The 27,979-nt window shown below is 43.6% G+C and overlaps 1 protein-coding gene across 1 annotated transcript; it reads left to right on the top strand.

The window, feature by feature from the left end:
- Positions 1-39: 39 nt before the first annotated feature.
- On the top strand, positions 40-27,957 carry TTC9 (tetratricopeptide repeat domain 9; the record flags this gene model as incomplete). Its single annotated transcript, XM_083862567.1, has 3 exons — positions 40-412; positions 21,830-22,012; positions 27,142-27,957. The coding sequence occupies 3 exons, from the start codon at positions 40-42 to the stop codon at positions 27,219-27,221; spliced, it is 636 nt and encodes a 211-aa protein (XP_083718693.1). The 3' UTR covers positions 27,222-27,957.
- Positions 27,958-27,979: the final 22 nt, after the last annotated feature.

Raw genomic sequence — 27,979 nt, forward strand, 5'->3', positions numbered from 1 at the left:
CCGCGTAGGGCGGCGCGGGAGGCGGGCGGCGCCGCGGCCATGGAGAGGGCCAGCCCGGCGGCGGGCAAGCTGAACGCCGGCGGCCGGGGGGCGGGCGAGGGGCACGGCGGAGCCGGCGGTGCCCAGCCACGGGCGGCGGCGGCGGCGACGGGCAGCGCCGAGCCGGGCGAGCTCATCGGACGGGCGCTGGATTTCAAGAGCGAAGGGGCGCAGTGCTACAAGGACAAGAAATTCCGGGAGGCCATCGGCAAGTACCACCGCGCCTTGCTGGAGCTGAAGGCGCTGCTGCTGCTGCTGAGCCAGGAGCCGGCCGGGCAGCGCCCTCCCGCCGCCGCCGCCGCCGCGGGGCTGAGCGAGGAGCAGCGGCAGGCGGTGGAGGCCATCGAGGTCGACTGCTACAACAGCCTGGCAGGTCAGCGGGGCCGCGGGCGGGGGGCGGCGGGGCCCCACCTGCGCCGCGCACATCGCCCTCCTTCCCTCCCTCCCCCTGCGCACAGCAGCGCTGCCGCCGCGCTCGCCGCATCTCCTGCCCTTCCCTTCCCTTGGCTCCCATTGTCGCCTTGGCGCTCCCGCTGGGCACAGCCCGGGTGCCCCTGGGGAGGGGATGGACGGCCTGCCACCCCCAGCCCTTCCCCCGGCCGCTCCATCCGCCCCCATGGATCCGCGCCCTCCTCCCCGGGGACAGGTGGCAGCGCGGCGGTGTGTGTGTGTGTGTGTGTGTGTGTGTGTGTGTGTGTGTGTGTGTGTGTGTGTGTGCGCGGGGGGCGCTCCGCCTGACAGGAGCCGTGCCTCCTGAAATGGCCAAAATCGCCTGTACCCTCAGCCCGACATGTCCTTCAGTCCCTTCGCCACACTGCAGCCTGTAATTAATGGTGTTACAGAGAGACCGACTCCTGCCACCTTTGATGTAAGGAAGGGGAAGGGTTTGGGCGCAACTGCAATACCTCCAAATAGTTCTATCAGATATAAAAATAATATTTTTTTTGGCTTCTTAGCACTTAAAGTTGAAAGGAAATGGAGTCCTGGCTTTTTGCTGGCTTCCAGTCATCACCGTGGTCAGTAGACATTTGATGGTGCCTCCCTGTGCTCCCTGCCATCTGCTCAAAAGTGCTGCAGGAGGATGGAGAGGGCTGCTGGGGGGTTTAACTACTTTGTAGAGAGATGCTGAAGTCCTTACAGAAAGAGAACTCCTGTTGACTTCAAGAAGCTTTATCCAAACAAGTGCAGGATCAGATGTTATTTTTGGTCCCCAACAGCAGGTTTGTTTTTCTTTCCAAGCCTGAAAGCATGTCTACAACAAAAACTTATGCCTAGGTACATATGGGGAAGAGGGCAGTCAAAACTTGGACAAGATACACAAAATAAAAGCATTTTCAAAGCTCTGCTGTTTTCCAGAAGGATGAAGGGTCACTCATCACCCTTTATATCCTTGGGGGTAAAAAATGGTGCAAATCAGGACATTAGCTTTTGGCTTTGTAGACAGAGTTGGTTAGCTTTGTTTTCTGTTCTCTAGTGCTAGAAAAGATGCAGTGTGAAGTGAATGGTTTGAAACACCAAGCCAGCAACCTCTCGTCATAATGCATGCCAATCTCCTGCATTCAACATGCCTTTTGGGATGTAATGGGGAGCACAATTTAGCTCCTTTTCATCATGTTTCCAAATATTCTTCCTTCGAAAGCCTATTGAAATCTCGTAGGTGGAGAGGCAAGAGAGATTTCAAAGCGATACCATAATTGCACAGATGTAATTTTGTCTCCACAAATTTCTGTTCACGGGTTTATTAAAATCCATTGTATTTGGCAAGGATCATTTAGGTTGGCAGGGTTACACAAGGGGCCCATAATACTCTGAACAATATAGGTTGGTGAGGTCCTGGGCTTGAAAAAGGGCTCACAGGCACTATCTCTGCTAGATACAAACGAGACATGGTAGGTAGAAGGTAGATGAAGAGGGAGGAATGGAATTTGCTTCCGAGGCACTTTCTGCCAGTGCGCAGGTTCCACTTGCTAGAAATGTCTTGATTCCTGCTGATGGAGTTGTCCTGTGTCACTGTCATTGTCCAGCTCCTTTTTTTACAGTTTCATGTTTGTGCAAGGAATTTTTGTCACCATTGGTTGTATTTGATCTTGGCAGCAGTAGCAATTGGTGTGAGAAACATTCCCCATCTTTATCCTAGATATGAACAGATTTTTTCCTAAATTTAACCAGTATGAACACAGGAGGAGGTGAGTATAATTAACCCTGGACTTACAAGCAGTGCTTTTCCTGGGATAACCTCACAGCAGGTCAAGCTGTCATTTCACACAGGCGGTTGTCACACGTTTTCAGTAGATGGCATGCACAGAGCAGAGAACAGCATTTGTCTCAGAAATTCATAGCTTCGTGTGCGTCTGCTGAGCTATCTGCAAGCAATTTTAAAGAAATTCCCTGCATGCTGGAGAGGAGAGGGTGCAGTTAAACTGGAATTGCAGTGTTCTTACTCCTAGCCCAGTCACAGAGCCCCCATTCTAGCAGGAAGATCAGTGAATTCATGTTGAAAGAGACAGGAAGAGAGGAGAGGGAGTTTCCCCAGAAATACAGCAATAATTAGTATGTATTTCTAATAGCAGCTTCAAGATGTGCAGCAGTGGAACTTCATTTTCTAAGTGTGATGCAGCAGAAGACACCAGTTTCTTTACACAGTGGGCTCTAGCAGAGGCAGAGCACGTACTGTTATAGCTGAAGTCAGTGTTACTTGACATGGGGAGCAGAGGAGATGCAGGGAGTTTTGCTTCTGAGAACTGCCTAGAGCCGTTTCTAAAATAAATAAATCTGTATAGTGCAGCAAGCATAACAGCAGTACATGTTAACTCTGGAGAAAGCAGCTTTTCACTTAGCTCTGAAGTATAGCCGGTAGCATTACCAGCTGTCATCTGAGTGTCCTTATTATCAAGTTCTTTTAGCACCTCCGCTTACTCTCTAAGCCTGGCATTTGAGAAGCCCACCTTGCTTTCTCACTGTCATTTTTCATGTGGGCACCACACATCCACCTGTCAGAGACGCTTTGCATCACAGCTACAGATGCACACACACATTGACTTGTTTGCATGCAGCCTGAGAGTCAGAGGAGTGCATCAACTACAGGTAAATATGCACATAGGTGAGAAATACACCCAGAAGGGATTTTGTGTGATCTCACGGGTAAAGGCTGAGGTTGTTCATTTGTTGGTTTTTTTTTTTTTTAATCTGACCAATTGCATGAGTAGGCACATATGGGCAAATACTAAATGGCCGTCATTGCCTGCCGAAGGTAAATTTAGGCAGAGATGTGCACACGGATTCTTGTTTAGGCCCACTTGTTTTGTAGAGAACCTTCAACAGGCAATTCTACTGTAAGATGGCATGGCCAGCTCTCATATTTATTGAAAGTCCCACAATATTTGTTGTATTTCCAAGGTCTGCTGTTGTAGAGCTGTGTAGCAACTCACAGTCTAAACTATTTAGCCCATTTCAAAGGATCCCAGATCTGCTGGGTTTTAAGTTCTTGTCATTTTTAAAAAATCATTATTTTAAGTCAGCCAAGGATTTTCAGAACTTTCCATTGGCAGGGCTGCTCATGTTTCTTTCACTAAGCTGCTAGCTGGGCTTCATTTTAAGCTCCGAGAGTTTTGCCTTAAAGGGACTGCTCTTCACATCTGTGCCGCTGCGTTCTTGCATGGGCCTGCCAATACCCCATCATTTTACCACAAGTCCTTGTGATGAATGTCACCAGAGGCAAGAGCAGCAGCATGGCCAAGGCTCCCAGAAATTGCTGGGGTAGGCAAAGACAAAAGCCTACCAGCAGCATAGAGCCTTGCGGAATGAATGCAGGGTTGTAAGGCAAACAGTCCTTTCTTTATGACTCACTGACGGTCTCTGACCTTGAGGAAGTCACTTGACCTCTTTTTGCTTCCCTCAGCCCTGTTGAGAAATAAAGAACAAGGACCACAATTTCATCCTGATGGTGCATTTAGCTGAATTTTCTACAAGTTAGTGGTTTATGTTCTTTTAAAAAACAGATGGATGTACAAAGAATGCTTGTGGAAAAGTAAACTGGCCAAATACACCTGACGTCTTAATCTCACTTCCACTCATACAGCATATTTGATCTAGAAGAAGCTCAAATGCTTTATGCACTGCATGCAGATGGGGGTCATTTACCAACTACAAATGCAACCATCAAATGCAATGATTATTTTATTCTACCATTACTGCCTAGAAGTTTACAGGATTAAAAGCACTATGTCTGCTCTGCAGAGAGAAACAAGTCCTAGTCATTCCAAAGCAGCAAAATGCTAAGGGTAAGCACAGTTTTAAGCTTTTCTGGTGAGGGAATGTTGCAGTGTGATAAGCAAACCTTTGTTGATTTTCCTAAGCATGCAGAAATTCTAGAGCTAATTCTGGCAGGAGAAACAGAACCAGAGAGAGATCTGGGGATGACGAGTGGCGCTGGGGGACCTGGTTGCTAATCCTCCCTCTCTGTGCTAACCAGCTGTATTATCTTCACCAAATCTTTCCTAAACTTCAGTTTATCCAGATGTATTTTTGACCTCCTGGGACTACTGTAAAGCTGTTAATTACATGAATGTAAAATAAATGTAGCGTATTTATATTCCCATTCAGGTACCTGTAGTTTACTATTGGAGTCTTGGCAGAAGGGCACAAATGCCTGGACAGAGGATTAAAAATTTAGCTCTCCTAGATATATCTCAGTCTGGAAAATGATATTTGGCTTCCTACACTGGCAGGAAGTGTAGGAAATTTGCACTGGTACCATTCTAATGGCTATGTGACGGTCATAGTGACAGCCACATAGTGTGACACTTCTGGCAGCATAGGAACCTTCTAGCATCCTCAGGCTGGAGTGTAGGGACTACTTCCAATTACTGCTGGTTGCATGGTCTTCTGTGAGTAGTTCCAGTGAGAAATCCAAACAAAAATACTTATAATACGTAATCCAAGTAAAAATGTAACTAAACATGAGAAAAGCTGGTAAAACTTTCCACTGACCACCCACAAGGAGACGTCAAAAAGAGCCTCTGCTAAAAGCCCATCCCAGTATATAGCCGTTAGCAAGTACAGACTCTACCAGGACACATGGTGCTGTGGGTGTTAAAGCAGTCTTGGATTGTTGCTTGATGTGATTTTTTTTTTTAATGTGCTGCATCAACAAAAACACCCTCTATAAGGATGCCATACAGTGGGAAAGAGGGGCAGCAGCAAACAGAGCAGCAGGATGTGGTCTGCTTTTTCACTGCTTGGCAGGGGATGTTTCCTGACACTTTTGTTTTAGATACATCTGACTAGCCTGCAGTGCTTGGAAGCTCCTTTTTTTACAGGATTGATGCAGTTACTGCTCCAGGGAGGTGCAACTGCAGCAGAGAATAAACACTAATGACTATGTGCGGTTTTTTTAGTGATAGGCCCAAACTCTGACATGTATTTAAGAAAGATGTAGAATTTCAAGCCATTGTCATGAATTGCTCTTTAGAAATACTCAGTATTTACCTATTCCTTTTTGTTTAGGATAACAAAAATCTCCCCTGTTCTTGGAGTTTCTTGTGCATTGAAAGGGTGGGATGGAAATACATCCAGATGCCAGGGGGGCTTTAAGGAGGGAAGAGAAAGGATAGCAAGCTGCCACCAACTTTGGTTTAAGTGATACATGTCTGAGAGCATCTCTTGCTGAGGCAGGAGATGTATTTTTCACATGTATGTCACTATTCATCCCAAGCCTTTTCAAAACTTGAGGCTCTGTGGGTTGCAGGGTTTTTTTCAGCCACTTCCACCACAAGTTTAATTCCCTCTGCATGAGGAGAAACCTGTCCCAGCTGATCTTGTCAGCATTTGCCTGAAACAGAGAACTGAGAAGGTATAGATCCCCTGGCCAGACTGTCCAGAGCAGCTGCCGTCTTGGTGACCTGAGATCCCTCAAAGCTTAGCTACAGCTTACTATGGGAGATGAAGCAAGAGATACCAAAAATCACAAAGCTTCTCCAATGACAGAGTGGTTAGTTTGTTTACCTAAAGAGTACTGCTTGTTTTCCACTGTGAGAACACTGCTGTTTTCTCAGAGTTCTGTAGTAGCACATCCTTCCAGCTTTACTCCATCCTCTTCTGAAATGTTGTCCTATAGTTTTCTCCAGGAAGAGTTATGCAATGAGTCACAGCCTCTTACACTTCCACAGGTTTCCATCAGTGCTGTGCTGAAGATGGTTCAGCTGGTTCAGTAAAACCTAGTGTTAAAACTGGGTCCCAGTCAATTGGTAAATATACCCATGAGCTCCATAGTTACCACCTTTTCTGGGAGCTGGGCCACTTCTGAATAGTTCAGCAGGTGGAGCATGCTTCTCTCCTTGATGTTCACTTGGGCTCAAGCCCAGAAATGTCTAACCCAGCTCCAGGCCTCTTTCTCCAGCCTTTCTCTTAGAACTCCTTATCAGTACAGCAACACATCCAAAGTTCCTTGTCACTGTCCTCTAGCATTACAACGGATGTTCCAAGAACAGAGGATCATCAGGAGTTCTCACATTAGGATTTTAGGATGATAAAGGAACTGCTGTGAGGAAAAAACCAGTAAAAGTAAACAGTGTAAATAAAAGGGGAGGTCTAAATGTTGCCAGCTTCTTGACATTGTGTAGTGTTTCAGGAAGTAACATACAAAGGACTGTGAAATGGAGGAAACAAAATGAAGAAAGGGAGAAAATACTTAATAAACTTTTGAGAAAAACTACTGGCTATTTATTTCTTCTTTGTTCTCTCGCTTCATGAATGAGAAACTGATAGGGAAGGAGGAAAACTGTTTATTAATTCTGGTTTCAGCTCATTCAGATGACCATACCAATGACTAATATTGAGCATTAGAAATGCTTTGAAAAAGAGTCAGAATTAACTGTCATTAACTAGAAAGGTGTTACTAATGGCTGCTCAGGAATCTCTCTCCTTTTGTTCATTTCTGCACTGCATCTTGGATGGGAAACAGTAGGCTCAGGACATTGATGGATGAATGCAGGTAAATCTTGTGGTGGCATGGAGCGCTACTATTCCGTTCTCTTTAACAGAGATTGTAGAATCAGTGCAGTTTGTGGAAGCTTTGCTGGAATTGCTGAACATAACTCCAGCTGGGGCACTCTTGCTTGAGTGAAGCTGAGAGGTGGGAGTAGTGGTTTTATCCACTTGCCTAGGCAGTTCAAAATGGCAACCACTGAATGTGGATCTGCAGCAGAAAAATCTACCTCAGGATAGCCATTTGGAGTTTAGGACACTGCTAGAAACAGCGCTAAGACAGTTCATGGAAATGGTTTAGGCACAGTCATGTTTTTTTCTCTGATAACCTAGTGACAGCTGGGAGCAGTGGTCTTTAGTTGTCATAGCTTGACATGCCAGAACTCATCTATTACTATGCATAGGCAATAACTTGATGTGATGATCTTTACTTCAAAATCCACTCCATTTTCCCCACTTTCCAAAATTCTTGACATGCCATTGCTTTGAGGCTCATAGGCTGGATAACACCATCTGCTACTCCTTGGTTTTGTCCTGTGTACCCAGTTCTCCCATCACGTCTCAGCACAGAAGTCAGGGCTGCTTGCACAGTCCATGCCTCTACCCTTTGAATTCCTTTACTCACTGTCCCAGTTGCAAAACACCTATGTCAGACTTTTTGACAGACTCCCCCACAGACCTTTGTCCTTCCCAGACTCCCCCATCTCTGTTCTGCCAGTGAGGTCCTCTTATCCCTTCGGTGAGCAATGTGACATTTACAGGAAGGCAGTCAGTTGGTGCTGGTTACCTGTTTTTGTGTGACATCTCTACAACAGACTCTGTGTGTGCAAGCATGAGACTCTATTCCCTATCTTTACATGCTGTGTCACTCACCTTGATAAAATTAGCAACTCTTCCAGTCAGGGCCATGAATTCTAATACATGCTTGTCCTGTGTGGCCATGATCACAACTCTGCCCATCACAGTAGCACATACTTAACTGAAAGCCTTAGGCAGTGTAAGTCACCATCACTGAAATAGTTCTGCAATAGCCTCCCAATAGAAGTTTGGGGGCAAAAAGCAGTCCCATGCTGCTTGTACCTTTAGTAGTTGTGGATGTTTTCCAGAAAAACCATAATTGCCTGATGAGTCCTGTGTCTCAGGGTCCTGACTATGGTGACTGCTCAATCCCTTTCACTCACATGTACCATCAGCAAGGCAGGAACTGCAACCCTGTTCATGTCCCTGGGTGCAGAGAGCAACCATCCTTACATTGCTACATAAGCTTTTCAGGACCCAGGACACTGATTGTTGCTTGCAAGGCTACAGCATTTTTCCTTCTCCAGCACATCTGTGTTTGACAGGTCAAATCTCTGCCCTACTAAAGCAACTACTTTTATAGTCAGCCACTGCTCAGTATTCCCTTTCTTTCTTTAGTGGGAACACTGCCCAGTGCATTTCCTTGCTGCCAGTTTAGGGGGCTGTCATGTTGATTGTTCTGCATCAATGGCAACAGCAACTCCTTTCATATCAGAGTGGCAGACAGCAAAATTCTGATAATCTAGCTGTCGATCCAGTTGCCTGGGAGCTGCTGGAAAGAAACAGCTGGGTCAGCCAGCAAAGAGCCACCAAACTAGTATTCCTCAAATTTTGATTCCAAAGCTCCTTTGATGCCCAGATTACAACTGTCAGTTTCTACACCCCTGGCATTGTTCTGGCCTGGTCACATCAGAGACATCTGACAAAAAGCTCATTTCCTGCCTGATGAAACTCAGATGGGTTACCTTGAGTATAAGTCACCTTATTCTTGCTCTAAGTCACCTTATTCAGTGAAGCAAGAGGGTTCAGGGTCCTCTTGGTAGCACCCAGTCAGGCAATGGTGAAAATTTGCTGCCCATCTGATGTGTCTGTAAGGTTTAGCCTAACACATAAAGACTGCTTTCAGATCAGCTCAGTTGGATGCTGCTTATCTTCAGGCTTTTCCAGCTTGAAAGACCCCACTCCAGACAGCAAAGCTGTTTACTGCTACCTGAAGCAGGAGAGGGGAATACAAAACCAGTGGTAGGGCATCCTTGCCACACACATTCCCCGGTGTATGGGAGAGGAAATTTACTCCTGGAAGTAAATTAAAAGCAGAGGACGTGTCTGGGACTTGAAAATGTACATCAGACCTTTAGTGCTTCCTTTGTCTATTCCTGGACCAATGTGACTAACAAACATCTACCCCCAGTGTGTTGTCTTATCCTTGCAGTCACCATGAAATCCAGAAATGTACTGTGACATGAAAAGTATCTTTATGATATAACCAACAATCTAAGAATCTTTCAACCAGCTGTAGGGAAGAAGCTGTGAGAATTCACATTCCTCTGCTCCACTGAGGAGCAGTTGAGAGAGTGCTTCCCCAGTGAGAGGGGAAGACGGCAGAAAGATTTTATTTCATCCACACTTTCAGAGAATAAATCCAAGCAAACAGGAGCTGCCCAGGAGATCATCAGCCCACCCAGTTGATCATGAAGAAGCAGAACTGCAAGATCAGCCGAAAGAATGAGAGAAGTGTGTTACGGTGCTCTGGAAAACCATCCTAAGCCAGCCTTAGCTGTTGTTCTGCAAAGGCACCTTTTTTGTTGTCTAATGATTCAAAAAGGATCAAATCAGAATCTCTGTACCATGCCTGAAGCAATCATTCTCTCATCAAACAATGTAGTGGAAAGTTAAGCCTCAACTCCTTTAGTCACCGTATATTTTTTTAATACTAACATAATTCAAATCCTAGATTACTGTCCTCTTAAATGATTAATTGCTTAAGACACAGTAGTGTGTTCATGTTGCAAGGAAACCAGAGCAGTGTAAGATCCTCACCTATACTGGAAGTACAAAACAAATGGATTGATTTTCCTTTTTACATTCCTTAACTACTGTGATGGAGCTCAAACTGAGGCAGCTGAGGAGCTTTGCTCATGGCGTGGGGTGGTAAATTAAATTAATAGATTAATACAAAATAATTTTTAAGCTCCAGGTCTGATTAACTTGGAGTACAGTGCCAGAAGGTATCATGGAGTTAAAGAACCTAATAAGGTTACGAAAGAAAGCTTAGACATATAGCTAATCAGAACATTCACTGCCCTATTAAATAGGATAAAAATTGAAAAGCAAATATTACATTTTCATGCTTGAGAACCACTAACTGGTTTGAATTTTTGAATAAACTTCTCTAAGATTTTCATTTCCCTGTCTATGGCCATGTCACATAAATGACTCAGTCATTCTTTGATCATCTGGTGTATTCACATCCTTTTCCTCTTCATTTTTTTTCCAGCTCATGAGCTCACAAATTCTAGCAAAAATTCTTAGTGGTCCCATAGAGTATGGTCTTAAATTTTACATCGTCAAATTCTATTCCAAATAAATTTACTTCTGTGTACCAGGTCATGTACATCATCACATTGTCATCTTCATTCCTTTTGACAGTATCTTTGAACTTGACAGTAGGTCACTCTGACTTTTGCATAGGGCTATTAATAAAGCACTAAACAAGCTCTATTCTAAAATTATTCCTGAGATACTCTAACAGTGATCTCTTTTCAGACCAATTCCTTGTCAGCAGAACACATTTCATCACATAATTGTTAGACTGTATTTACCCCTTCCTTAGCTTGATCAAAAAAGGCATAGTCAAGACAGAGAATTGTATTGATTCAGTACAATGATTTTGGTGTTCCTGGTGCCTGAACACAGCCTCTATTGGGGTGGAAGTTACCCCCAGTCAGAAATTGACTCTTACCTCATTCTTCCACTGCCAGCAATTCACTGCACACATGTGGTTTATGAAGGCTTTGAGAGTGATCTGAGCTTTTTACCTGAAGCACTTTGCCACAGCTTATATTAAAGAACAGATGTCTTATTAGAGGACTGGCTTATGCTTCTGCATAGTTTAAGGCCTGACTTTTTCAAGAAAATAATATTCTGAATCATCCCTCTGGCCTTTAGTTTATTAGTTTTCAGCCTGATTTCCAAAGGAAATGAGTCATTAGTACATATGTTTTCTGCTGTCTGCTTGTCAGTCCCCTCTTCAGTAACTTTCAAACATGTTGGTCAGCTCGATTTGATGGGAAGACTGATGTATCAATGATACTAACTTAATATGGTATAAATGGAGGATAGGGAAGAAGCAGGGACACTAGAGGCCCAACTGCATGACTTAATGATGCTTAAACTGCACCTTTGTGGTCTGTGAAAGCTCATGCAGGTGACAGCCTGGCACAGGCAGGGTTAGTTCACTGTTGCTGATCAATTACTCTTCTCAGTAAGTTTGTTTAATGCATTTTTAAGGAAAATAAGGTTGAGAACTTTGTTTTATATCTCTGTTCAGTTAGTTAGAAAACAGTTGACTGAGGTATCCTCTGCCTCTGATTCTGTCAGCTGTTCTCTCCATCCCTCCTACAAAGGCCATAAAAGTTTCTCTCTTGTTTCAAAACATCATTAAATTTGAAAGGCTTTGGGCTACACTGGACCTGGATAAAACGTATGAATGAGTAATTAATTTAATGAAGGGAATATTCCTCCCCATTTAACATCTCCATCTTGCCAGATTAATCTTTTCAGCTAGGGAGGGTTCAAGGGAAATCCAAAAGCATTTCAGCCCCTATAAATTTTACATGGTGAACCTGCTCTCCAGCCCTCAGCACACTCTGCAAGGGTCAGCTCTTTCATGTGTCCTGGGAGGTGAACCATGAGCTGCCACAGGGCACAGCACACAGATGTTGTCCAGCCAGTCATCGTGCCTTGTTCATGGTACAGCATAAAGTGCTAGCTTTCATCCCAAACTGAGCATGCCGCAGTGAGCCAGGCTTGAGGCCATCATGGCAGGCACAAGTGTCTGTGACTTCACTGTTCAGCCTTCATGCTGTTCCAGCTGCATTTCACAGTACTGCTGTCAGTTGTTTGAACTACTATGAGCAAATGATGCTTTTCTCCTCAGCAGAGAAAGCAGCTTGAGAACCCCCATATCCTTCAAAGTGCTTCCCTATTTATAGAAGTCGCTCTTTGTCTCATATGGGTTTGGAAAAAATACCTTCATTTCATTAAGACCTTCATTTCAGTGTTTGTTATATTCTAGTAAGAATTATAAATATTTGATAGCACTTGTTGGAGTTGACTGCTGCTGAACACCAGACATTTACTAGATGGTTGTCTGGTGTTGCTGATCTCTGTGAAAATTCTGTGTATTTTTCCCTTGTGAAAACAAGTAAAGAGACAAGATTCCTTCAGTGGGTGTCAATAGCAATAGGGGGCCATAGGAGGAAAGGGTACAGTGTAGGGAAGGTGCCACAGTGAGAAAGTAAAGCAACACAAGGTGAGGAAAAGCAAACAGCAACAAAGAGGCAGTGGAATAAATAGCTGGAACAGATTTGAAGGCCAAGCACATCTAGTTGACTGGACTAGACTGGATTAGATGAGAACAGATTCTAAAAGATAAAGACAGGTCATTACCAGATAGTCATAGAGGAGGAAACCTCCAGGATGTTTAACCTGGCAGATCAACAATAACAGCCTTGGCAAAAACAAGCAGAAGGAACTTCCGCCTCTTCTAATGTGGCTACAGGAAGAGCTAGTATTTATAGAATTAAAATGTTGTAGTAGTTAAAACCTGACTGAATCTCTTGCTCTGGCAATGCTTTGGTAGGACTTTGCTCCTACCTCTCCTGGCTGAGAAAAATGAAGGCATGCAGATTAGAAGATGCAATATGAAGATCATCTCCATGTGACGCTCTTTATTTTGGTAGAATAAAGATTTGCTGGTACACAGAAAATTCTTGTTTGCTTGAAATCTAGATTTTAACTAATGCTTTAATACTACCACAGCCAAGGATTTTCAGTAAGCCTGTGGTTTTGATTTGAAGGACTAATAACTACAGGAAGTGGTAGGCCAAAATACTCTTACAAAACAGAAGCTGTGGGGATCAGATGAAAAGTTGGCTGAAATTCCTTGCTTCTTAAAGCTTTGGCCCTTTGAAGGAAAACTGCAGTATTACATCACTGAATTTGTGACAAAAAAGAGGAAAAAAATCACCAAAAACTTACCTTGAAGTAGCTTTAAAACCATCTTACAGAAATAATGAGCACTTAAATAGGCTCTTCAAACCTACAGAAGTCTGAGGTAGCAGAATATAAACACATAGCAAAGGCTGGCAGTCATGCCAGCTGTTCTTAAATGCTTACCTGTTGCCATGTCTGGCCAGGATGTTGCTCTGACATCCTCCAACAGGACCTTCTAACAGGAAATAGAACTAACTGGCAGCTGTCAATGACAACCCAGGGTTGTTCATGCTTGGAGTGTTCAGGAGAATCAAGAATGGGACTGAAGAGCTGTCAAGAGTCTTCTATCCCTGCCCATGGGTGGTACAAGTGTACAGGTAAGACATAGCCCAGGTAACATTTGCTTAAGCTGTTCTTAAGTATTTGCAAAGCTATGAACCTTCACAATTTTCCCAAGCAGTCTCTTTCAAAGGTTTGCTCCTTTCACTGTTACAGAGTTTTTCCTAGATGAAATATAAGCCCTTTTCTCACTTTCTGAGTACAAGGAGAACGGATGGTTTCCCAGTTATACCCTGCTTTGTATTTGAGTTGCCTTTTCTCTTTTTATGTGGATGAGTAGGGTTAGCCTCTCTTCCCTCACTGTCTTGGTGAGGCCCTGTCCTCTCTGGACCACCTGTTATTATCAGGGTCCTCCTGTGGATTTTCAGCAGATTTGCTTTCCAACTATCTGTTTCCCTGCTTAACTTACACATTCAGGTTTTTTCTGCATATCTGTAAGACCTTTAACTTGTCCCTATCAAATTGCATCCTGTTTTTATCAGAACACCACCAACAATTTGTGGGGATCCTTTGGAATTCTGCCCCTACCTTCCAACAGATACCAGCTCCTCACATCTAGGAGTTATCTGCAAATTGCCAAGACAGTCTGCAGTTTGTCATTTAGGTCTGTATTGACAATACCAAATTACCATGGGGCTGAGGACAGATCAGTGCAAACTCTACTTAATGTTGCCTTTCATTTTATTAGCAGAATTAAGTCTATTCATTTAGACTATGGTCCTTCAACTTCCTTAAGAAAATATCATTAAAAGTTGTCATTTGACTAGTGTAAAAGCCAAGATATCTGCTGTTTTTCCTTTATCTTCAGGATTGATCACCCTATCATAGACTGAAGTTAAACTGATCTGTTCTGACAGCTCATATTAGTCCTAGGGTGGGTTGCAAGCCTGACACACAGGCTCAGCAGCTCCTCTGAGAGCTACTAAATCCTTTTAATATGTACGATGGTGGAAGCATCAGCATACTTCAGTCACTGCTACTGCCTCTCTCTCTCCTAAAACAGCTAATTGGAATGATGAAGTCAGGATCTTTCTTCTGAAAGGGGCATGAAGGACTCAGGAGCAACAGAGGAGTGAAAGAGACCATGCTATGTCTTGGAAGGAAAGCATTGCCAGGATGGCAGGAGGGGGAGGAACAGTTGGTATCTGTTCACAAATTGAGTCAGGCTGAGAAGGGGAAGGCTGTTTGGAAGAGGTGGCTCACTTTGGGCTCTACAAACATTTGAGGATCCACACTTCATTTAGCATTAATCCCTCCCTATGGAGAGAGGCAACCTGTCATACAGTTTGGATTTTAATTTTCCACCCGTTTCCCTGCAAGCAGAAACATACGGGCATGTTTAGGTCTTTTTGGTACCTGGAGAGGAATAAATGGGAGCCACTGGCTGGAAAGTTGTACTGTCATTGTGATATTCCCTTTTCATCCCATTAAGGTTGTCTGGGAACTAGGAGTCAGCTGATCAGATTATTGCCAGACATTATCAAGCTGTCTATAATTAGCTTTTTATTGGTGAGAAGCCAGAAAATCCTCTTTGTTTGCAAGCTTGGACTACAGAGAAAGAAGAGAAATATTTAATGGAAGAGATTGTTTGGAAACTGTAGATCCTAATTAGTGTCTCAGTCTAGTAGGGAAACTGCATGCAGCATTCCTCTGGAAAAAAAAATACTTTAAGCATACTCTTTTGAGGAATGCTGGTTTGCATTCTTGAAAGGCACAGCACACATGGGGCTCTGTGGAGATATGGATGCTTTTCTCAGTTCCTCTACTGTAGGCTTCTTACACATACACATTATATGGCTCTTTTTAGTACCAATCTACTGAAAATTTAACACAAGTTAAAACATAGGGCTGTGCCTTCTACATGTAGCCTGTGCTGTTTACAAACTCATGATCAATAAATCCAAAGAAATTTGGATAAGCATTGCAGTTCTTTTTATACTGTATATTAGAATTACAATATTTAAGTTCAAGGTGACTTTAAATCTAAAATAACCCTTTACATTTTCAGCATAATCTTGTGAGTCACATGTTACCTGATTTATTTTAGAAGTTAGTTATATTCAAATTACTAACACATGACTGACATTTTTAGTCTCATATAGTAATGGTATCCCTTTTAATTCTTCCAGTGGACATTATAAACTCCATGTGCTTTTTATCAACACCATTTACACAGTCTGCAGCAAACAGAGATGAATGATACATGCATTTGTGGCATGATTAGAAGGTTGCTGTCTAATCCAAGACCAATATTTTTACTTTTCACAACCCTCATCTCCTGCCCCCCCTGCCTCCTGTTTGATTTGGGTTTTGTTATTGTTATATTCCAATAACTTCTCTTCCCAAATGTCTAAACCAGAAGTTATCACTACCATGTTTTCTCTTTTCTGAGGGAGCATCATCATGGAGAATACCAAGCCTTCTGAAATACAGGACTCTCTTAGTCTGCCCTGTTATTTTGAGTCTTAAAGAGATGTGAGAACAAAGCCTGTTCAATGATATATGAACATCTTAATCAAATGTCTGCATAAAACCCTGAAGGAGTTATATTGAAGTATCAATCATGTTTCCCAAAGTAGAACCCCAGAGCAAGAATAGGAACCATCTTTCCAATTAAACATATTTAAAGTGAACTGCTGGCTGCTGTGCTTAAGATGAGATCATATCTGAAAGCAAAGTATTTTGCAGAGTTTAATTGTGGTTATTTCTGGGAATGACACTGTCAATTTGTGAAATACAGGTTGACTTTGGAGTGGTTGGAGTACCTAGCACTTGATAAAGAGGAACAATCCATGTATGTTGTTAAACTCTTCTGGTGGAGTCAAGAATAAATACAATAAAGAGAGAAGATCCACTTCAGGTTTAAGCAGTAATTGGTTTAGCTACTTCTCTCTGCATTGCAACTAAACAAATCAACACAGGCTGTTTTTTCCTTCTAAGGTTTAAAAATAAAGGTGGTTTAGATTCAGACCTTTTTGCACAGGTGTATAAGAGTGGTTCAGCCACATGACTTACCATTAACTCTCATACAGGACACCTATTCCAGGGAATACTTGGTAGGACAGCCTTTCAGCAGTGCCAGTTAGTGTCCCTTGGTGATATCCCAGCGTAGAAAAAGGTGATTAAGAGCCAGGATGTGACTGTGGTTAAGTGATCTGCTAGAGATGCTGCTGCCATACATAGCTAGGGAACCTGGTTTCTTCTGCCTGGATTTCACTGCTATAATTACAGCTTGCTTCTCTTGGTCTCCGGACTGGCTGCACTGTGTATTACATCCTTAGCACATTGTCCCAAACTCTTAACTTCACATCTCCACCCAGACTTTACCTCCCCAACAGACCTCAGCTCTCACTCATACACTGCTTTCACCAGAAACCCCTTTCTGTGTCTCTGCCCCCCTATTTTTCTGTCATAGCTGAAGCAACATCTCTTACCTTGGTTTCTACTTTCTGCTCTTTATTCCCATGACCAGTGAGCCAAGAAGATTTTTGTGATCTTAAAATTTTCAGGGTGGACTGAATATTCAAAGGATTTAGGTACCAGATTCTAAAGCATGTCTCTACATGCTTTAGAGTACAATATGCACTACCATACTGGTTTTATTTTCAGGTTATCAGTTGGCCAGTTCAAGATTACCTTGGGGATGACAGAAGGCACTTGCTTGACACAAAGGATATCTGCCAGATTTGCATTTGCAAAGCCAAATGATGAGGGCATGAGATGCAGCCAAAGAGGCAGTCACCAGAGATCTTTAACAAGGGAAAAATAAACTATGTTTCCCTAGCCTGTTTTTCAGAAATACCTGAACAGTCTTGTCCGACATTTTTCAAAAGCAGACATCAAAGGCAGATACTGCACATGGAATATTTTAGCTCATAAACTTAAATGACCAGCAAAATTATAAATAACCAACTCTCTCTTTCAGTGAAAGGCACAAGAAAATCCTAAAAATAGGCAATGCAACCAGCTTACCTGAGCGAAAGCAAACAAAACAGGAGTTTGTGAAACATGTGTTTGCAACCCAAGATTTTTTTGTAAGGCAAAGGTATTTTCATCTCAGTGTGCTGAGCACAAGGAACATGCCACAGGGTAGGGATGCTTGCACAGCCCTAATGCTGCTGGCACAGTAATTCAGCCCACTTTTAACTGTTCTGTAACATGGATAGGCCTTGAACCTTACCTACAATGGGAATTCAGCCACTGGTATAAAAAATATCTGATTGTTCTGGAATGAAGATTTGGCCTTTGGTTAAAATTCCCAGCTAAGCAAGGCTCTTGATATTCTTGTTCAATATCTCCATGTTAAAACCTGGACATACTACTCCCATGCTTAGTTCTTAGCTCAGCCAAAATTAGAAACCAAAAGTTCGGGCCAAACTGAGTTCTTTGCATAACCCGCAGAGGTATTCTCACAAAACAGGTTTCTGTGGTAAGATGCTAACTGACAGCACTTTCAGGTGAACTTCATTTTGAGGGTTCAGAGAATAGTTATAAAAGTAAGGAAAGCTGAAAAATAATTTTTTATTTTTTTTTTAATAAGAGATTCCAGATGCCACTTTATGCAAGCAAATAAAGGACTTGATGGAATCTCAAGAGTACCAATACAATAAGGATACACAGGCTTTTCAGGGTGACTCGTGGCTAGCAAATTGAAGCTAAACAAAAAATCAGTATAGAAATGTAGTAATGTTTCCTAAACAATTAAAGTTATTAGTTTTTGGTATAAAAAAGCTGTCATGGATCCCTTCTCACTAGTACCTGTCAAACCTAGATAGCCTCCCAAAAGATACTCTGAAATTCAAAATTGTTTCAGGGTGGAATAAAGTAGAATCCAAACCCCTCAACTGCCAGGATTTTAGTTACAACTTTCCATCATTGCTAACCACAGCTGCTGGTAAAGGTTAAAGGTGTAGATGTATTTTGGCTCCACAGGTGCTTTAATCTTTGTTTTGCTTAACCTTGTGCTGAACAGGGCTATACAAACTAGCTCACTTATCTACTGGTACCAGATCTGTACTGCACCTCTCAAATGGAGTTGGCTGGCATACATTTGAATCCACAAATAAAAATGTACAAATCTAGGCTTGACATTACTCTTGTGAAGAAAAACAGACAAATTTCCTGTTTCCTTGCTTAAACATCAGCAGTCAGTTGGGAAGCGTGATGGACAGGACCCCTCCTCTGAAGCTAATAGTATTAACCCTCTCCCTGTTCCCAAGGCACATTACACCCAGTAGTTTCAAGATAGCTTTTATTTGATTTGATTTGATTTTACAGCAGATGGGGATTCTTCATCACTATGTGACATAAATAAGCTTGAAAGTTAAGTATTACTTATTGCTTAAGCTGACACAAAGGATCAGCTGCTATATTGCGAATGATAACCAAATATGATGGATAACCATGGCATGCTGCTGGAAGCAGGGCAAGCAACATTTCTGAGTGGGGGTGATGTAATCACCAGCTGCTGTATTACAGTGACAACGAGACCTGCAGGGAATGGGTGACTATAGTTTGCCTCTGCAAGTAAAGAGCACCTTTCTAATCAGCAGGTTACTAGAGCTGGTGCTGTGCACGATCAAGCCCATTCAGTTTTGAGAAAGCAGGAGGATGATCTGGATAAACCTCTAGATTTGGTTTCTCTGAGTGAGCTTTGTTCCTCAGAGGGATTCACCAGGGGCCTATTATGAACTTAGAAGGAGTATGATAAAGCATTTGATGTAGCAAAGAAACACTACCAGTCACAGTTCCACATCTGTTTAGGAAAACAACACATTTTCAAAACAATTCTTCCCTGACTGAATTAGGTAAGAAGTACAAAGATTCCGTGTCTCCTCCATTTCTGAAAGCTGAATTACTACCAGCCTCAATATTTTCATTGGATCACGGTAGATTAAGATCATTTCAGGCCACCAAGAACTGGAAGCACGCATATCTAAATATTTATAAGGGAGATACACCCTTCAGGTTGATTTCCAACAGCCGCGTCCAACACTGGCTCTCCAAGTGGCCAACTCTTCCAGCAGAACTGCTTCCTGCACATCCATCTGCTCGGTTTGTTCAGATAAACACACGTCTCTCCTGCTGGCCATGTGGTGCTGACTTCTCTCCACCACGTGCACAGTTAGCGAGGATGCCCTGCAGAAGCTCTACTGTGAGTATGAGTCACAGAAAGAACCCAGCTGGATATCTGGAAACCCATTTAGGTTTATGAATTAGCAGGATGTGGGAGAGTTTTTCTTTTCTTTTCAACCGATAGGTGAAGCAAGTCCAGTATGGAATTACTGAGTGAATATACGTGAATAGACCGCCTGTCATTTTTCAGAGAGTCATTTCTGTGACTCTCACTGGAAATTAAGTAGCAAATTAACAGAGACTGAAATCCACCCCCTAGTTGCTCTGAAAGGCAGTTCCACAGAACATGAAAAGCTGGCTCAGATTGGCAGTGTGCAGAAAGCTACTGCCAATGCTGTACATGCTATTGGTCAGCAGATAAACAAAGCAATCCTGTTTCCAGGGCAGTGAAGCCAGCAGTAAATTTACACGGCCATCTTTTCAATAGCTTTAAAAAATAAAGAAAAACAAGGCACAGTCATTTCAAGCTCCATTAGAAACAGAGTGAGAAAAATCAATGTGTGGCAAATAGGAAGGAACAAACTCTGGATAAGGAAATGCCACTAAAGTTTTAGAAATATATGTGTTTTTTAACTGGCAATCAAATAACAAATGATCAGAATCTTTCAAAATACCTATGCATATAATGGCAGGAGCTGTTAGAATATATTGACATTCCATTATTAAAGCAAATGGGACAAAGCTCTTATTAGTAATGGCTCTGTCACTTAAATAACATACCAGCAGTGGGACTAGTTCTGCAGTCCCTGTTAAACATGTCTCTAGCATCAGTGCTTGGATGGTAAAAGCCTGTTTATGATTGTTCCCAGTAAGCTGTTTAAGCTTTGAAGGTGTACTTGGGTTAGAAATGTATTCTGTTCACATTAAGTGATCATGGATTTGGACTAATTTAGGTTGGAAGGAATCTCTGGAGGTCATCTAGCCAGCTCCCTTCTCATGAAGTAAAATGTGATACAGAAATGTTTGTAGGGGTTACTCTAGGAGTGTGGGGAAAGGGGATGAAGAACTGTGTCGTGTTTCTGACCTGGCACCATATCCTCTCAGCTGCAGTTACCATGCAAGAAATGAAGTCTGGCTGTTCATTGGTGACACCTGACCTAGGATGACTTGGATTTCCAGGAGCCCTGAATCTCCTCCTTGCCAAAGACACACTGAGTAACACCACCTGCCATGGGAAATTTCTCTCCATGCCCTGGCACTTCATACTGCCAGCTTCTGAACCGATCCTTGCAGTGGCATTCTTCCTTCCTTCCCAAACTGTGTCATTTTCAAAGTTGCCTTGGATTGCAGCACTAGATGGGCTTGTATTGCAGCACAACTTTATTTCCCTGGAACTGTGACCGCACCATGGCCTATTCTTGTCAGTGTTCCCCAAGCCATTCCTAATGCTCAGATCACCTGTATGAAGTTTAACTCACTGGAGTAAGCACTACAGAAAGCCATGAGCACAGCTGTAAAGCACAAGTCAGGGATCTTCCCCTTTCCTCTTTATTTCACTCCTAGTTGTGGGAAGCTCACTATGAGCATTTTCTTCAGATCCTAGATATTTATGCAACAATTGTTCTTTAGCACATAGAACCCTCAACATGTTGTTTATTTACTGTTTGTTTTTCCTTTAGGAAGTCAGCAGAACTCACCTCTAGGAATGAACTTATGTTGCAGTGCTTACCAGCAAGCAGGCAGCATAGCATAATTGTTCCCTATACTACAACTCCAGGTGTCTCTGGCTTGCTGACAGCACATTTCAGCAGGGCAGAGTCCCTTGTTGTTTCCTATAGCAAAACTCTATACAGGATCTCCTGGATAAAAGCCAATTACATATTATTTTTAAACTGAAGAGTCTTGAATTAAGCCAAATACAAAATCTGATTCAATTTATCCCCATTTTTCCTTGTCAGATAACTGTTAGTCTGCCTTTTTTGTACTTTTCGGAGCTCCAGCCCTTCATTTCCCAGCAAATGAAACCAGCCACTGCCACGAGACTGTGTGGCATTCCAGAGCTGTGGAGGGGTGTTTATGTTCTCCCTCTCTCCCCCAGTGTTTCATGTGCCTGTGTAAACACAATCCCTGTGCATGTGCCGGGAGTAAACATAATCCCTTTGCTTTGCAATGGCAAAAACAGAAACATTGGTATTTAAATTACGAACAATTGGGTTTGGCCAACAATCCATATGGCTGCACCCCTTCTGAATCACAGGTCTGAGTCATTTCCCTCACCTAAGCTGTTCTCCTCTCCCGTGCAGGTTGCAAGAGCAGGAGGAAATCCAGCACTAATGTTTTCCTCTCTCTGTCTCTCCATCCTCTTCATGCTCTGCAGCCTGCCTGCTCCAGGCTGAGCTGGTGAATTACGAGCGGGTCAAGGAGTACTGCCTCAAAGTGCTGCAGAAGGAAGGCGAGAACTTCAAGGCGCTCTATCGATCGGGAGTGGCATTTTACCACCTGGGTGACTTCAACAAGGCGCTCTACTACCTGAAAGAGGCAAGATCCCGCCAGCCGACAGGTATGGCGAAGGGAGCAGGGATGTGGCTTTGCACTGAGTGCTTTTGTATTTCTTTCCATGAAATGTCATCTGTCCCTGACTTGATTGCGTTGATTTCCACAGGGATGAGCATGACTCACTGTTACGTCCTTGCCTGGACTCTCTTCAAGCACTCGTGGGTAGTGCAGCAAGGTTGCAGTGCCCAAAGATTAATTGCTGCCAAGGCTGCAGCATGGCCTGGAAGATGACAGTATTGCTGGAATGCTGTCAGTGTGGAGGGGATCCTACCTCTCTTTTCCTCACTAACTTATTTTTGAAGAAGAAAACAGGGTGTGGAAAGAGTGTACCCCAACCATTACATTTTCTGACTCTTTATGAAAAAGCTTCTTCCCCTTAGCAATGCTGGGAGACTATTTGTCATCCTCAGTAGCCTTCTGCCATCTCAGTAAAGGGTTAGTATTTTGCTTTGCTCAAGGAGACAGACATTTACTCACAAAGCATTCATCAGGATGCTTCAACTTCTGCCATGAAATCAGCCAATTCCCTGTTAAGTGTTTGTCATCCATCTGTCAAAATTACATAGTTCATTTGGGGACAGAAATGAAATTATATATGCAAACAACTGAGCCTTGCCAGAGCAACCATCTTCATGCTAACTTGCCCAGCCTCAGAAGGTGGGTGAAAGGCCAGAAATGAGAGTGAGGCAGAGATGATGCTTTCATTTTTCAGAAATCATAGGGAGATAAAACAACACTGTGGTTTTAAACAGGAATTTTGCAAAACTCGAAATTAAAGAATTTCAAGAAAGTAACATGGAAGCCATGTGCAAAGAAAATCCTACAGAGCAGCTCTTCATGTGAATCTGAGAGGAAAGAGTGAGAACTCTTTCCTGAGTGAAATGGGCAAGCCTGGGTCCTGGCAGAGGGACCATGGTGGAGCTGATATTCATTGAACTAGAGGAGGGAAGGGAGGCTGTTGGAGTTGGCTGTGCTTGATGTCCTAAAGGCACTGGCCCTGCAGGGCTCCTGCAGTGGCTATGCCCTGGAGGACTGTGAGGGAGGGTGTGCTTGAGAGTGTGCTGGGATCTCCTTCCACCTCCCCTAAGGGTGCTTGGTCCCATCTGCTGTTCTTGGCCATGGGCTCTGGGCAGTCTGACAGCACAGCTGTGCACCCCACACTCTCAGAGCAAATGTGTTTAAAAGCTCAGTTTAGCCTATTTTAGTTTACAGTGTGCCCTTCTGCTTTCAGCCCTTGCCAGAACCAGGAAATGGAGAAGGATATGCAAGAGAAAAATAGTCAGTGGAAAATAAGTTATCCTAACCTTGAAGTTTTGACTAGGCTCAGATGTGAAAAATTTCTCTTAGCTGAATGACTTAGTTCCCATTTTTAAAATATGTGTTTCTTAGCTCTCTCACTACCCCCCTCCTCGTGATACTATTTATTTGGTATTCCTCATTGCTTCTTGAAATAAATACTAATTTATTCAACAGCAACAACTTCAAATACCATTTGCTACAAAAACATACCAGAAAGTGTCCCTAAAGGCCCTTAAAGTATACAAAACCCAGTTCTGGCCTTCAGCTCTGCATCAGACTCTTTCCTGTTATTTGTAGACCATTCAAGGCTGTTGTTCCACTGTTTTATTTATGATTATGGAAAACTTGAAGGGCATTCAGGGGAAAGAAATTAATATGTACAGTAAAAAAGGATGTGGGTATTAAAACACAGTAATAGGAATCAGGTAGCACTATCAAGAATTATTATGTGACCTGGAATAAGTCAGTGTCTCCACTTTCAATGTCTCCATCTGCAAAGTGTGATTGTTTTCCTTTATCTGAGGTTTCACCAGGCTCACTGGTTATTATTCCAGTCATGTTCTTTTGGGTTTTTTTTTTTTTTTTTCTAATAAGGAATGTTTTTGGCACAAATCACTGGCAGTTATTCTCTTTGGTAGGAGAGATTTTGAATAGGAAAGAGGAATTAGTTAGCAAAGGGGTTTAGTGTTCTAAAGGGCTGTCAGCACAGCAGATCCCTTATGGCTATTCACTATCTGCCCAGGGTGAAGAAAGGTTGGATTTGGCCTCATTTCTTGTGCCACCTCCAAAAAAAAATCACAAAAGCAGATGGAAACAACACAAGATAGTGGTATAACCTTCCTTCTAAGGGAGAGGGAAGCTGCTGTTAAGTCATGTAAAGCATGCATGGACCCTCCATGAGGTCTCTGTCCAGAGGTTGGTGCAGCATAGGCAGCCAAACATGCACCTTGCTGAAAGCCTTGTTCAGCCCTCTCTCATTGGGGCTACATTGCCAGGCTAGGGACTGACTGGGATTGAGACCAGACCATCAGCTGGCAGTGGTCTGGTAATGTCAAACAGTGGTCCCTGCTGTCCCTGTGCTGGGAGCCCACATTCAGATATCCCAAGGGCTGCTCTGACCAGACGGTTCTTGTGCTGTGCAGGGTGGGCTCGTGGCTGCACTCAGGCATTGCCTTCCTCCACCCTTGGCAATTCAGAAGTCCTGGGAGCAAAACCCAGGCCATGGTGTCTGCACAGCAGATAAGCAAGTGGGCTCTAAAGCTACAGGGGAAGCAGAAATTACCTTTAAAATAGCATTAGGCCACTCTGCAGAGAAACACAGGCACAAGCCTAAGAGCCCAGAAACACATTCCCATTGCAGCTCTAGCAGTACCTCTTTGCATGGATCTGACCCCTCATCTGAATTGTTCTTACTTTTTATTTCCTCATCAGCCAACGGGGATCGCTGCTTCTCCACTGAGATGACTGTCTTCCCATTAACATTTACACATAACTTTGGAATACTTCTGCAGGCAAGCTAGTATGGTGCAATTCTATTTGGTAGAAAAAACTGGGCAAAGACAGGGCTCCGCTCCTGTAAACAAAATGCTGCTCTCATTATTTTTCCTTGGTAAAATAATGGCCCTCACAAAGGAAGCAAAACATGCCAAAACCAGCCTGAGAGATCTATAAGTAGTTTGCAATGGGAGTGTCTCCCACCCTCTGTCAGGCTACACATTATTTTCCCCAGGGCTTCCCAGACATGTGGAAATCTCCTGGGTGAGTGAAGCTGTGCCATCAGCAGTCACTACCTTACCTGAAAGCCAAAGGAGGCTGGCAGCCTTTCCCAATTATGAGCCCACCTCTGCCCCCTCAGCAAGATGCTGAGTCTCTCTGGGCCCAGGCAGGTGGGATTTCCTGACATGCCCACGCAGTTATCCCTTCTCACCTGCACCAGGCAGCCATTCCAAGTGTGTCTCTCTGGTGGGGATGTGTACCCAGAGCACAGCTCATCAGAGCCTAGAAGAGCACAGAGCAGAGGTGAGATTCAGGCAGCACAGCAGGACCCTGCTCAGGTTGCGTGTCCTGCCCTGCACTGCTGGGAGTGAGTCAGCCAACTGCACTCATTTCATTTTAAGCCTAAAATTCAGGGTGACCCCCTCAAATGAATTTCTTCATTTCAGGAGGCTGCACAACTAAAATAATTCTGATTTTTAAAAAGCTGTTTTAAAATTTGCTGGGCTGGTAACAAGTGCTAATGCATAAACAGCCCAGGATGCTGGTGCATCTTGTTTGACAGAAGCAACAGCAGAATTCTTAGCTCATTAAATATGTCCCAAACAGTTCAAGTAGCTTAGTCATCGAATTCCACCCTCTGGAGTGCCTAGGATGGTGCAGTTAAACCTGCAGAAGACTCAGCAGGGAGACCCACCTCACCAGAGACAACTTGAGACGTCACATCTGTGGCCCATAGATGCCCCGTGGCATGTTTGTGGATAACTCTATGTGGCAGGAAACTAATCTGTCTGGCACTGATTCAGCACTGGCAGAGAGCACAACAGAGATGTCCTCATCTTTAAAGGAAGCTTTGCACCTACAACTGCTTTTGGGGCTGCAATACCCACACTCACTAGTGCTGGACATGTTCCCAGTAATTTGTTCATCACTTTGAAAGCTGGAGTGCTTCTCACTTCTATAGCTACTGTGGAATACAATGCAGTTTGGATGAGGAGACGAGACTGCCCTCTGATTAGACTGATTGCACTTCTGATTGGTGTCTGAGGGTCTAACTTCAGTGGACCAAGCTGGTCCTGGTTGGCTGTCAGAGAAAGGCTCTGAGCAAAGAACCATTTTTTAATCAATACAGAAGTGAAAGTGGCTGTGTTTTAACTTGCTTGCTTCTGGTTCTACATGGCTTTTGCCACTTTGTGGGTGCCATATGTGAATTTACCCTGAATATAGAAATCAGCTTGATTTAAGACAGGATTGACCATGACTCCAGAATCATTGGCTCTGTCTGGAGACACATACTCATGTAGATCAAACTGTGATCCAGGGTGAATGGGTTCCCTTAGAGCTGGGCCCAGGAGATTAAGCCAAACTCGCATAGTTTGTGTGATGTGTTGATGCTCTGAAATGCTGGAAAAAAGAAGGCTAACCTTAGCACCTGCACAGTGCTGGGGTATCACAGCTTTCTACTAGGATGGATCCGTGGTTTGGTGCCCCTAGGAATTTCATCAGACAGGATAGACAAGCATTATGCAGAATATAGCATGTGACAAAATTGCAGAAAGCGTGTCATGGTGGAAGGACATCCAAACAGAAAATTTAAGGGTAGGAGGAGTATAAAGACAGTGTGAAGGATGCTCTTCTCAATTCTATTCATGGAAAAATGTGAAAAGAGTGGAATAGACTGTAAATAGAGTGAGAGAGTGAAAAGGAAGAGCATAACTGTACATAAAATGCCTTTTTTTTCATGCAAAAAAGGGCTTGCATACAGGTACTGCAGGAAGAGAAGCCAATGGAGTTGTGTCGTTCCACAAGTACAGGCAGGGATGACTTGGATAGTTTCAGGTGTGTGAGTTCAACTGTGCTGACCAGGAATAATTGGAGAAAAGGTAAAAACTAGCTGAGGCAAGACTGTGAGCAACAGGGATGGTGAGCACAACTCAGACCATGCTCTCTAAAACCTAAGATTCTGGATTTGGTTCAGAGCCCTTTCCAAGTGGTGCTGTTCCAGCACACAGCACTGGAGCCATGCTGCTCACCTGTGAGGTACCAGGGATGAAGGTGTGTTCTTTCTGTCACAGGGAGTTGTGTAACCACCATACCTGTGTGTGTGTTCTTTCCCTGCAGATACCAATGTCATACGATACATCCAGCTGACAGAGATGAAGCTCAGCAGATGTTCCCAGAGAGAGAAGGAAACCTTGTGAAAATGAAGCCACTTCAGCTGAAGTGCCCAAGGGGGAACATTTCCTTCCTAGAAGCTCATTTGGTGGATTTTCCCATTTGCTCTGCCTCATCCTCATCTCCTCATCCATCCACTTTCCCTTGCTCTTCATTGAATACCAGTTTTGACATGAAAGAGACTTGGACGCTGGATATGGCTGCTTGCCAACCATGGTAATACCCCTTCCCCATGGCAAAAGAGCACAACAACTACAGCCAGCCTTGTTCCCAGACAGTGTCACACACCTGGAGTAGGCAATGCTGAGGGACCTGTCTGGTCCTGAACTGACTGCCTTTTACCTATTAGGGAAGCAACCCCCAGAACAACGACTTCCTGACCACGCAAGTTGGAGACAGAGGGTTTCTGCTCAGTGATCACTGGAGCTTGGAAGAGCTAAGAAACCAAGAGAGCCACTGGTCATTCCACAGGGGACAGCAAATGCCTTTTTACCGTCAGTTCCCTCTGCCTCCTTCTCCAGTGTGTGTTATTGGTCTCCAGTGAGAGCTCACATGCTCCCAGTCTAATGTCAGTGAAAACTGTTTCTAAACATCCTCTTGATGAAAGCACAGAGCACCCTAAGAACCCCCTGCAGAGCTGTCCTGGTGCCAGAGGAGAAGGCTGTGGGCCACCACAGAGTGCTGAATGGACTGTGAAAGCATGGTGTACAGTGTGAGGGAAAAACTGTGAAATAATTCATTAAAGGCAAATAAAAATTATTCATAGGCAACAAGTCTGGGCATT

Source organism: Zosterops lateralis (genome assembly GCF_965231275.1).
Source record: "Zosterops lateralis genome assembly, chromosome: 6".
Lineage (NCBI taxonomy): Eukaryota > Metazoa > Chordata > Aves > Passeriformes > Zosteropidae > Zosterops > Zosterops lateralis.